At 42.4% G+C, this 12,158-nt stretch overlaps 1 protein-coding gene across 8 annotated transcripts in view; it reads left to right on the top strand.

The window, feature by feature from the left end:
• Nucleotides 1–12,158, top strand: part of syne1a (spectrin repeat containing, nuclear envelope 1a) — a 139,129-nt gene that overhangs the window by 88,127 nt on the left and 38,844 nt on the right. For all 8 annotated transcript variants that reach the window (XM_024290872.1, XM_024290869.2, XM_024290873.2 and 5 more), the window contains 20 exons: nucleotides 697–873; nucleotides 1,913–2,053; nucleotides 2,131–2,256; nucleotides 2,345–2,521; nucleotides 2,613–2,878; nucleotides 3,033–3,189; nucleotides 4,218–4,616; nucleotides 4,688–6,262; nucleotides 6,472–6,800; nucleotides 6,871–7,015; nucleotides 7,099–7,317; nucleotides 8,664–8,932; nucleotides 9,008–9,173; nucleotides 9,261–9,416; nucleotides 10,104–10,256; nucleotides 10,632–10,814; nucleotides 10,899–11,036; nucleotides 11,160–11,345; nucleotides 11,705–11,827; nucleotides 11,905–12,087. In XM_024290872.1, coding sequence (XP_024146640.1) covers nucleotides 697–873; nucleotides 1,913–2,053; nucleotides 2,131–2,256; nucleotides 2,345–2,521; nucleotides 2,613–2,878; nucleotides 3,033–3,189; nucleotides 4,218–4,616; nucleotides 4,688–6,262; nucleotides 6,472–6,800; nucleotides 6,871–7,015; nucleotides 7,099–7,317; nucleotides 8,664–8,932; nucleotides 9,008–9,173; nucleotides 9,261–9,416; nucleotides 10,104–10,256; nucleotides 10,632–10,814; nucleotides 10,899–11,036; nucleotides 11,160–11,345; nucleotides 11,705–11,827; nucleotides 11,905–12,087 — 5,268 coding nt within the window. The remainder of the gene's footprint in view (nucleotides 1–696; nucleotides 874–1,912; nucleotides 2,054–2,130; nucleotides 2,257–2,344; nucleotides 2,522–2,612; nucleotides 2,879–3,032; nucleotides 3,190–4,217; nucleotides 4,617–4,687; nucleotides 6,263–6,471; nucleotides 6,801–6,870; nucleotides 7,016–7,098; nucleotides 7,318–8,663; nucleotides 8,933–9,007; nucleotides 9,174–9,260; nucleotides 9,417–10,103; nucleotides 10,257–10,631; nucleotides 10,815–10,898; nucleotides 11,037–11,159; nucleotides 11,346–11,704; nucleotides 11,828–11,904; nucleotides 12,088–12,158) is intronic.

Genomic DNA, 12,158 nt, shown 5'->3' with positions numbered 1-12,158 from the left:
GTTTTGTCTAATTTAGGCTTTCTCTTTAGTTTTTCAGGCTGTTTTGAAGTTTAGCTATTTTTTTCAGCATCATGTTAGCTGTTTTGGCTATGTTAGCCTTTTTTCAGTTTTAAGGCTAGTTTGGAGTTTAGCTAAAATCTCGACTACATGCTTGTTGTTTTGGATAATTTAGGCTTTTAATTTGTTTTTTTTTAGGCTGTTTTGAAGTTTAGCTATTTTTTTCAGCTACATGCTAGCTGTTTTGGCTAACATAAGTTTTTTTTCCTGTTTTTTAGGCTATTTTGAAGTTTAGCTAATATTTCAGCATCATGTTAGCTGTTTTGGCTATGTTAGCCTTTTGTTCAGTTTTAAGGCTAGTTTAGAGTTTAGCTAAAATCTCAACTACATGCTTGTTGTTTTGGCTAATTTAGGCTTTTAATTTGTTTTTTTTAGGCTGTTTAGAAGTTCAGTTATTTTTTTCAGCTACATGCTAGCTGTTTTGGCTAACTTAAGTTTCTTTTTTTAGTATTTTAGGCTAATTTGGCATTTAGAAAATTTTTTAGCCGGCTATCAGTTTCAGCTCTAGTAGATTCTATTAAAATCTAATCATATCAGAAATGATTATCTCTTCTTATATGTTCAACCTTTATAGTGTTGTGGCAGCCTCCATCCCTAGCCTCTCTAATGCTATCTGTCTTGTTGACTTTCTCCCCACAGGCCATCATGGAGGAAATTGCAGGCTTTGAGGACCGCATGGCAGCTCTGAGGGAGCGAGGAGAGCACCTGGTGGAAGGCTGTGGTGAGCGAGCCCAGAGCAGACTGAGACAGCAGGTCCAGGCTCACCAACAAGGCATCCGAGACAGCTACTCTGCCATCTGTAGCACGGCTCAAAGGGTAAGTGAGGAAGATGAGAAAACTGTTTGGGACTTCTTGCAGGAAGTCATGGAAAATTTTACATCTTGCAGGATGCACAGTCTCAGGAATTGTGAAGTTTAGCAGTCAGAGCTTCTATTTAGTCATCATTTAATCTGACACTAAAATCCACCTCCTAAAGCAGAGGCTCTGCAGAGGGCACAACCAATCAAGTGTGCCAAAGCGGAGCTCAACAGCAGCCAAAATCACCAACTCAATCTCTCCATTTTAATCCCTTGTCAACCCCACTTTTTTTCACGCTTAAGCCAAAAACGATCACACACTACCATTCAGTGGATCTGTCTAGGCTTATAATCCAGCCCCACTCTCTTAATTTGGCAACCTCTACTCTGTCATCTTAGCTCACCTCCCAAGATACCATCTCGACACACGCACATCCAATCTGGCATTGTGTGATCCAGCCACTCTTTACCAGCGCACGGCTGGCCTCCCTACAACTGCGCCTCCAGTGTTACAGTGGCTGCCAACTGCGCCCCAGCACAACACAGCTCTAATATCCTGCCTGCCACTTGCCACCATGCCAGCCTTCCAGCCTTCGCCAAATACTCTGGGCAGTTTGCCAATCTTACCCCCCTCTTCCCTTTACTTTCAGACTCTCAAATTAACACTGTCAATCAGACCTTGCTGTTTCGCTCTCCCCTGGAGGGGACAGACGCCTCCACATTCAACACCTGTTAAATACAAGGCTACACGACTGAATGCTTTTGCCACCGATTGCCTTTTTTCTGCCGATATCATATCTTTGCATTTTGTTCTGTGTTCTTGCATTGTTGCTTTAAAGCACATGTGTCAAAGTCATGGTCCGGAGGCCGCATCCAGCCAGCTGGGTAATTCCATCCGGCCCTCCAGATCATTTTATTTTATTGCTATTAATGGCCCGATGTTATCTTGTGCTTAATTCTAACTTGTATAATTTTGACGAAATATAATTGTATCAAGAGTAAAATATGTTTTAAAGTCTACATGCACCTTACAACCCGATGCTTCTCTGTATGAACAGGTTTATCAGAGTCTGGATCATGAGTTGCAGAGGCATGTCAGTCTGCAGGATACGCTACAGGAGTGCCAAACCTGGCTGAACTCTGTTTCAGAGAGGTTAGATCTGCAGCCTTCCCTCAGCCTGGAAGAAGCTGTGCAGCAGGTAAGCAAGAGAGATTTTTGTCAAATTTAAAGTCCTTATGCTCGTTTTTTGGGGTTCTTAATAATATTATCTAACAGGTAAAACAGGAGCGAGCTCTACAAGAACAGGCAAGCACATACCTCCAGCTTGTTTGTTCAGCGTGTGACCTCTCGGAGCCAAGGGTCAGGGAGACAGCGGCAGCGATCCAGCAGGTTAAACTGCAGGTCAGGTCGCTGTGAAAGTTGCTTTTCTCTTAAAGCTGAATGCTTTGCCAGGTATTCCCCCCTCATGTTTCTGCTTTTTCGTGTGAAGGTTGAGGAGCACATGCTTCTCTGTGAGGAGGTCGCAGACAGCTGGAGGGACGTGGAAGATCAGAAAGGAGAACTTGAAAATCAGCTTCGAGAGACCGAGCAGCAGCTGCAAACTCTGATCAGGAGTCCTGCAGAACTTGAACCCAAGATTGCACAGAACCAGCTGGATAGAGCACAGGTCTGTGCACTTTCTCGTTGTATTTTACTTTTCAAATCTAAAGCTGCAATGCAGACTTCCACAACTGTGGATAATCACTTGTTCTTTGCAGGAGTTCCTACTGCAGATTAGGGAGAGACAATCCGAGGTGACGCGTTTGAATGAAGCCATCAACAGGTTGACAGATGGACAAACTTCTTCTGCCCTGGAGGAGATAAGGAGGCTGGAAAAAGGCTGGGTGGTTCTGGGCCAGCGGGCAGAGGAACTGGAAGCTCAGAGGGGGGAGGACATGCAGCGAAGCGGAGAATATCAGGAGAGTGTTGTAGCTGTGGAGGAACTCTTCCACCAAGTGTCCAGGGAATGGGATTATTTAGCCAGGTATTGAATTTTTCTTATTTTCAAAATAAAATATTATTAATTAAAACCCCTTAATGCCTGTTGTCGCATAAAATGATCTAAATGTTCTATCTATTTAAAAGTAAAACATAATGTTTAACTTGAGAATTTATAATTTCTGCATTTTTATACTCAGGGCTGACACAGAAAGTACAAGTGAGCATTTAGAAGCTCTAAGGAAGCTTGCCAGTGACCTCGAGGACCAGAAGGAGACTCTGGAAGACCTAAGATATCAAAAACACGCGATTCTGCCTCGACTTAGCCTGCTAGATAAAGAGCTGGTGAAGCAGCAGGTGGGAACTTTAAAGGTATTACCAAGAGCAGGGGTCTGCAACCTGTGGCTCTGGAGCCTCATGTGGTTCTTTTGTCCCTTTATTGGGGCTCTTTAGTTCTAAAGAAAAATGCTAATGATTCAAATAAATAATCGATTAGTTATTTCCGTTTTGCCATTTCTGTTTAGATTTTTAATGTCAAACCACAGAGCAAAATTATGTCATTAAAATTCTGTAGGAAGTTTTTTTAAATTTGTGTTTTTATTGTTACGTTAGTCAAATAAAAGTTTCCACACTTCTTATTTTTTAGAAAATTACTCAAAAGTGCCTAAAGTTTTAAACAGATGCAGTTTAAAACATTAAAAATGATTTAGAATTATGCATTTTATGCCTCAGATCTTAAAAAACAAGAATATATAGAGTTTTTATTCAATTATTTAACAAAAAACACTCAAAACATTCAAAATATATAATTTTGAATGTTTTGAGTGTTTTTTGTTAAATAATTGGATTCTACTTTAATGTTGTTGTATTTGAAAGTAAAAGGAGAAAAATGATGGCGGTGCACCAAAATCCTAATGATAAAAAGCATCATGTTTGAGTGTTTTGCATTTTATTCTGAAATTACTCTTCTGCAGCAGCAGGATCTTATTTGGTTATTTTATTTTGAAAGGAACTTGTGTGTTCTGCTGTCAAAAGTAAAAGAAATAAAAACAGTCATAGAAACATATATTCAACATTCAGTATTGTAATATTTCAAATCTACATGGAATAATGTATTTGGTTTATTCCAAGCATATATTGTCAAAAATACAGGAAAAAACACAAATATTTCAAACTCATTACAGAAAAAAACTAGACAAGTTGAATGTTTTTTGCTAAAAGTAATTGCTGAAGATTTTTCTAAGCAATAATGTGGGACTTTCCAGATTTTGATTTGTAAGAAACTGGACCAAAAGGCTCTTTTATTGTTAAAGGTTGCAGACCCCTGACTAAAAGTATTTGTCAAGTGATCAGAAAATAAAGCTGAGCTTCTCACGTCTGAGCAGGTGGGTCACCTGGAGCAGCGTTGGGCCCAGCTGGAAACTCTCATTCTGCAGAAAATTCAGCACTCCACTCAGACACTCGAGGACCTCGCGAGGGTGGAAACGCAGCTGAAAGAAGCCAGAGAGTGGGTGGAAGAGCAGCGACCAGCGTTTATGTCTGCGCTCAAAACCAGCCCGTCCCTGGATCTGTCCCAGAGTTTCCTGTTCGACCACCTGAGCGTCTGCGTGGAGCTGGAGGCGCGGCAGCAGCTGCTCGGCCAGGCGGTGAACGACGCTCAGGCTGTGGCTTCCCGGCTGGGGCTGAGCGAGAAGAGATGTTTGCAGGAGCTTGTTGAACAAGCTCAGATGGAGGTGGAGGCTCTCGGGGCTCGCGTTGCTCAAAGGAGGAAGTATCTCAGCAAGGTGAGTATTTGGAGTATTTGGAATTCATGCTGCAAAAGGTCACTTTCTAAGAACAAGTTCTTCTTCTCCAGATCTTTACAGAGCGGAATCAGTTCCTTCAAGGCTTGGGGAGAGCCTTGTCTTGGGTGCAGCAGCAGGAGAGGAAGGCGCTCATAGATGACCACATATCTCTCCTTCCAGAAGATCTGACCAGACAAGTTTCAGCTTGTCGGGATGTCCAAAGCCGTTTGCAAGCTTACCAGAAAGAGCTGACGTCCCTCTGGGCGCAGGGGCGAGAGCTGGAGAAAGACGCCACCGCCAAAGAGAGAACCGAAACTCTGACCCGACTCGAGGAGCTCCAGGCGGCCTACGAGTCCGCCCTCCAGAGGTCCTCAAGGCGCCTCATGGATTTAGAGAAAGCCTTAACCTCCCGAAGATACTTCCAGGTCGACCTGGATAAGATTTGTCACTGGCTGGGACAAGCAGATGCAATAACCTTCCCGGCGATAAACTTCAGCAGCGCTGACGATGGCTCAGATTTGCAAAAACAGCTGTCAGACTTTCAAGGTGTCCTGGAGCAAACGTCAGAGTACGAGAACCTCCTCCTTATTGTCCAGAGAATAGGCCAGGAGATTCTCCCCACTCTGAATGAGATTGATCATTGCTACCTCGACGAGCGGCTCAATGCCCTGCCTCAGCAGTACAACGCCATCTTGGCCCTTGCCAAAGAGAAAAAAGATAGAATCCAGAAGATAATCTCAGAGAGAAAAGATTTCAGCACTTTCTTTGATATTACTCGCAATGCACTGGAGGAGCTGCAGGAGCAGTTTGACAATCTGGAGAAGCAGACTATCAGCACGAGAGAAGAGGAAGTCATCGGCGTATTGAATGAATTCAGACGTATTGAGGAAAGTTTGATCCGCATCAGTCCTGCAGTTAGAGAACTTCACGGAAAATCTGAGGGGTTTCTCATTAAAGGTCAGGGATACAGAGAGGAGGAAACTCGGGAAATGGTTTGTCTCCACAGTTTACTGAAGAGGAGAAACTGTCAGAAGATCAAAGACCTCACTGATTACTTGAAAACATTAGTTGAACAAAACAGGGTTTTGTCCAAAACGGACTCAGAGTTGAAGTCAGTCGAGGAGGATTTTGCTCGGCTGAAATCTGACAAGAATGTAGATGTTTCTGATAAAATCACAGGTCTGTATTTGCTGCTGGAAAGCCTGGACGGAGTTAGCTCCCAGGTCCATCCGACCAAAAAATGTCCTCTCAAGTTTGACCCAAATACCTTCCAGGAAACCACGCTTCTTCAGCTTGAGTCGTCTCAGTCTCTGTGTAACGAGATAAAATCTCTCATCGAGGAATGTGAAGGACAGAGTGATTTTTCAATGGAAGCGGAGAGAACGTCGGAATGGTTGGTGTCTTTAAAGGACAAATTAAAAGAGCCATTAAAGATGTCGGAGGTGCGAACAGAGGAAATAAACAAGGAGCTTTCGAGACTGAAAATAATGATGGAGCACGTGAAAAGCAAACGAAAAGCGATGGATGTTTTGGGAGTTCGAGAAAAGCAGAAGTGTGAAAGCAGCAAAGCTGTCCATATAGAAGAAAAACTGCAGGACCTGACAAAGCTGGGAGATGAAGTTCAAGAGGAAATTCATGCAAAGCAGGTGTGTGTTTACGGGACTCTGTTTTCTGCTGCGCTAATGAGCTGTTCCCTATTGACATGTCCTGTGAAATTCCCAGTCTTTGAAGTCTAAAAGCCTATTTCCATTGGAAAATAGTAACACATCTCAGCTATTTTTCCTTCTCTGCACACTTTTAACCCCTAGCGTTACTTTTATGTGAAATTAATTGAGTCACCTTGTCTGTATTCCAGCTGGCTGTAGTTCAAGCTCTCTCGCTGGTCCAGAGGCAGCACTTATCTCTGAAGTCCATGCAGGAGTTTCTGGACTCTGCGGAGGCTTTGCTCGGCTCTGAGGTGGAGCTTGAGAATCTTGCAGAGTCTTTACAAGAGCTGGATGAAACTTCCGTCCTGGAGAAGAACTTTGCAGCCGGTTTAAAGGAGCTGAAGGCGTCGGATCCTCTGCTGGCCGACTTTGTGGAGGAAGCAGGAATGAATGCGTTTAGGGAAAGAGTTGAGGCGATGCGGCTGAAGCACGCCGAGGTCAAACAGCAGCTGGATGCTTTAAGGAAAACGCTGCAGAGGTTTGTGCTGCATCAGCATTAACGTGTTCATGCTTCGGGGGGGATGTCACTCACAAATCTATTTTTACAGGTGCAGCACTCTGTGGAGCTCCTTCCAACGAGAGAAAAAGACTCTAGTTGAGAAGATGAACGATTCAGAAAGCAAGATGGCCACGTTCACCACGGCTAAAGCTGTCAGCCTCACTGAAGCCGAGGACAAGAATCAGAGGCACAAAGTGGGTTAATACCACACACATGCATGTCATCTGTGAGGGGAGAGGTTACAGAGCTTGAGTGTGTTTTTGTTTTCTTGCCACAGTGTTTGGTCGCTTCGATAAACGAGCTGGAGCTGCCTTTAAATGCTTTGAAAGAGCACGTAACAGACTTGGAGCAAATCATCTCGGAATCTGGGAAGGCTGTCACCAGTCAGGCTGTGTCGTCGCTATGGCAACGGTGGAGCAGGCTCCGCAGTGTGGCTCGAGCCCAGGAGAGGGCGCTGGAGGACGCCGTGAAGGACTGGAGGAGCTTCACCGAAAAGGTGAAATAGATGGTTTATATAATTATTTTTGGAGCATTTCTCCTACATTGTTGCATCTCAAAAAGCTCTGACAAGAATCCATCCAAAAAATAAAAGCATGTACAACTTAAGTTTTAACTCTAAAACTGTCCATTTTTAAACTTAAACTTAAAAGCCATTTTTACAGCCAAGCTTTTAACCTTCCATGAGACTCTGCTCTATTTTTACTGTTTTGGCTTTAGTCGTTTTATGCTTATATTTATTAGTTTTCTTGTTGTTTTATTGTACAGCACTTTGTAGCAGTTTGGCTGTGTTAAAGCACTTTATAAATAAAGTTGATTTGATTTGAAAAGTACTAAGAAAAGAAACGAAAACAGAATTACTATTAAAATTATGGTGTAATAATGATTTTCTAAAGAAATAACGGTAAGTTTAATTAATTTCAGCCTTCGTTTTTTGTTTTTTTTTCTGTTGTTTTTTTCTATTGAATAATGTTGAAACTTTGGAATGTTATAACTATACTAGCCAAATAAGTTGCAATTGGTTCCTAAATTTCATTGATATCAGGATCTTTTTTGTCATTTTGCCAAAAAATCTGGTTCAATTACTGCATTAATAAAACTAAAAATGCAGAAGCACTAGTTTTTATCACTTTTAGATATTTTGAACAAAGAAATTGGTGCAAAAATATGTATATTTTCTATCTTTTTATTGTAAAAAAAAAAAAGAAAAAAACTCCAGTTTTGCTTGTTTTTCAGTTGTAATTACTTAACAATATTTTTTTAATGCATACACACCCAAATTCACAGCTGCAAGCTGCACCAGAGCTAGGGCTCCAAAAATCAAACTACTGACCTATCAGCATTTACAATAAAGGTCTGTGTGTTTTCTTAGAAATAAAACGGTTTAATAAAGCTGTGCAGCATCCACAGATTTGGGTTAAACTCTGCAGCAACTGCACACAACTTTGTGTTGTGATGTAACTCCAGGCATCGGGCCAGTGGCGTCGGTCTGCCAAACATCATGTCATGAAGCTTTTCCTGTCTTTTGACCCAGTTTGGGCTCAGCTTTCAGTTTCCAAGAATACCCACAAAGCACCACTGCTACTGTAAATAGGAAGTGAAGTCAGGCTCCCACTTTCTCAAATGTGGCACATTCCTGCTGTCCGATGTGGGGTTTTTTTGTGAAGCTGAACATGACGTAATTCTCTCATTCTGGACTTTTTTTTCCCCTTTTAATCTTAAACCCTGTTGGACACAACAAGCAAAATACAAAGTTCATTTGTAAAAATTAAAGTTTATAAATGAATAATGTTGGAAATGTGTCCAATATGTTTGCTAGAGTGAAATGATAACTTCAATCCTCAGATGGAGAAGCTGCTCTCTGTGTCCAAGGACCTCCACAGTCGCGTCCCGGACAGCACAGTTGAGAAAGCAGCCACCAGGGCGGCGCTACAGAGCCTCCTGGAGTACCATGACTCCTTCAGTCTGGAGGTGGAGAGGGAGAAGTCCATACTGGCTCTGCTTGTGCAGCAAACTCTCAGTCTGAGAGGAGACGTGATGGAGAAAAAGAATGTAGACGAGGAGGAGACGCCGTGTCTACAACAAATCCGAAGCATGCAGGAGCAGTATGACAGGTGAGAGAATGAAGTGGCCATATATCCTAAAAGTTTTTGATTCAAGCGTTGTTGTTGTGCTTGTGTTTTGTTTAGTCTGCTCCTGCAGGTACAGACCAGCAGGGCTCAGGTCCACCAGGAGTTAAAGGAAAGAGAGGATGTTGAGAAGGAACTCGGCTTGGTCAAAGGCTGGATCCAAGACACGCGTGGATTACTGCTGAGTCCCACTGCAGACCTGGACTCTCTGCTGCAAGAGCTGGAGGTATGTGACTGTGTGCACACAGACGATCTAATCAATAAGGCACAAACCGTTCGATAGTTTGAACTTTTCAACTTGTGACGTTTTTAGACGACGCACGGAGAAGTCATCAGCAGACGGCAGAGTGTGGAACGCATGACAGAGCTTCAACAGTCCAAGTACCAGGACCTTCAGTCAGGCCTTCCCTCTGAGATCAGCATGCAGCTCGCCGAAGTTGCTCTGGCTTTGGGTTCTGCTGAAGATCAGGTAACCTTATTATTAGAGCTGTGAATGTTGACGCGTTAACGCACATGATTAATAGAACATCATTAATGCGTTAATATGTATTAACGCGCCAAAATTCAGAACACACCTTAGGTCCCAGGCCAAACAGGATAAACATTTATTGAACACTCTAAAAGTACATTTTTAAAACTTTAAAACCCCAACTTTTTAACATAATTATGAACTAGAAATATAGCACAACAAAATTAATTCAAATTTTCCAGATGGAATTTTCTATTTTGCATGATTTTATGTCTAGTGTGTGAACAAAACTGGAAAAAAGGACAAAATAAAGATAATGTTACATAAGCGTGGTCGTGCTGATTAAAATGATATCAAATAAGCAAGCAGATAGTCTTTCAAGTTGAAAATACAGAAAATTCTAATGTAGACAAAAACTGAGTTTCAGACCCTAGGTACCAAAAGGTTAAAAATAAACATTCTAAACGTACTATTTCATATTATGATTATTTGCAGATAAGTGGCTGGTAAATACTGTAACTTTAAAAAAAAAAGATGATTTATCACAATAATTTTTTTCCAGATTTGCGATAAATCAGTTAATTTTTTTTCATCAATTCCCGGCCCTACTTATTATATGATTTTTTTTTTTAAACAATTATCCCATTTTTGACTCCCTCACAACAGAACTCTTCGTTTGTGTTTCAGGTGCAGGCCAGGGAGAGGGAGGTGCAGCAGACCAGAGACGTGAAGGAGGATTTCAGCTCCAGACTGCAGGACATCGAGGCGAAGCTGAAGAGCATCTCTGATAAACTTGAAAACAAGGCTGGCGACCTGAAGGAGGCCAAGGAAGAAACTAAAGTAATCAAGCAGATGGATTGACTAATTAGCGAGCAATTAACCCGTGTTAAACTGGCCGTTGCTTTTGCAGGTTTTGGGGGTTAATGAGTGTAAGAAAGGGGATTTCTGCTTGATCAACGACCTACTTTTGGAAGAATAATCCAATCTCCCTTGCCTGCTGTTTAAGATCTTATTTATTTAAAAATCTTCTATTTAGACTTAAAAAAATGTAATCTGTCCTGGTTTATTTCTTGAGTAAGTTTACCCTGTAAAAAATGTTTGGAAGCATTTAAATTTTCATTTTAGCCATTTTTCACCCAACCTTTTGCCTTTTTTGCATCATCCTATTCCTGTCTTCTCATTTCTGCTGCTTTTACATGTTTTTTTTCCTTGCAGTCTCTGTGTGAAGAATGTGAATCTTGTGGCTGCTCGCTGGCAGAGTTAGGAGTCGCTGTGCAGGAGTTCGGAGAGCAGAACCCGCTGCTGTGCAAGCAGCTTGGCGACGCTGTGGCTAAACTCACAGAGCTGCAGCTGCACACTGCCCAGCAGGCCCGCGACCGAGTCAACCGACTGAAGAAGGTAAGACGGAAGCGTTGACCTCCCAAAGATCAATGATGTGGCACAAATGTGGTTCAAATAACAGAATTTGATCCCCCGTTTTAGGCAGAGAAGCAGGTGGAAGAGTATCAAAGCATGAAGAAGTTTATTTTAGGCTGGATCGAAAAAGCGGAAGCTCTGATCTCCGGAAACATCATCTGGAACTCAGCATCTCAACTGCAGGAGCAAATCCGAGCTCACCAGGTGAGTCGCACTGAGATTGACTGTTGTTACAGAAAACACATCAGCTAATTACTCTCCAGTTGAATGGAAAAGAATCCTAATTAACATGAATGCCCGATTTGTAATCATGATCTATTTTTACAGTCTCTGCTGCGGGAATGCCGAGGTCTCCATGGCGACTTAGAAGTGATGGGTGAGCGGGAGGCCCAGCTGGCAGATGTGCTGAAGACGGAGGGGTGGAGCCAGCAGGTGAAGCACCTCAGCAGGTGCACGGAGGAGCTGCAGCAGTCAGCCAAGACACGCCTCCAGAGTCTGCAAGACGCTGCGAAAGTACGTCTCAACTTAGTGTTATTTGGAATCAAAAGCATCTAAAAAAAAAAAATGTGAAAAATGAGGTGTGAAGTCTTCAAATTCATAGCTAAATGTCGCCTCCTTATGGTTATTTGTAGTATTACATCATGATTAGAGAAATGGTTTCATGCTCTGCTGCAGTAATCTGTCTCACTAATCTGATTCCAACACAAATGGAAAGCAGAGGACAGTCTGTTGATAATATCATCTGCTCCTCTTGTTTGTCCAGACTGATTAACTATTTTTTTTTGCTTCAAATTTAATCAAATGTATTAAACATTAGCTAAAATAAAGAATTATTCTTTAATGTTCATAGAAATGTTTTTGTCTCTCTTCAGGACATGTTACGCCTTGAGGCCGAGGTAAAAAACCTCCACGCTGCCGTCGATCAAATTCAGGTCACCCTCGCCTCTCCCGACCTCAACAAGCTCAGCCTCCGAGAGCAGCTCACTCAGAGACAGGTAACCCTTTCTACATGGATAAAAGTGCATTTGCAAAGCGACAATGTCAAAAATCCAATCTTTTTTCCTTCAAAAAGCACCTATTAGTGGAAATGGAGAGCTTTAAACAGCAAGTGGCGGCGGTGCAGCGGTGTCAGAGCGCCCTCCGGCTGCCAGAGGAGGTGGTTGCTAGTCTGCCAATCTGCCGCACAGCTCAGACTCTGCAGCAGGAGGCCAGCCAGCTGCAGCACACCACCATCCAGCAGTGCAACATCCTGCAGGTAGGATGGCGAGTTCTCAAACAAAACAAGCTAAAAGAATAAGCTTGTATTGATAATTTCTTAATCTTTGT

The sequence above is a fragment of the Oryzias melastigma genome, linkage group LG24 (assembly GCF_002922805.2).
Source record: "Oryzias melastigma strain HK-1 linkage group LG24, ASM292280v2, whole genome shotgun sequence".
NCBI lineage: Eukaryota > Metazoa > Chordata > Actinopteri > Beloniformes > Adrianichthyidae > Oryzias > Oryzias melastigma.
This window is presented reverse-complemented; position numbering and strand designations above follow the sequence as displayed.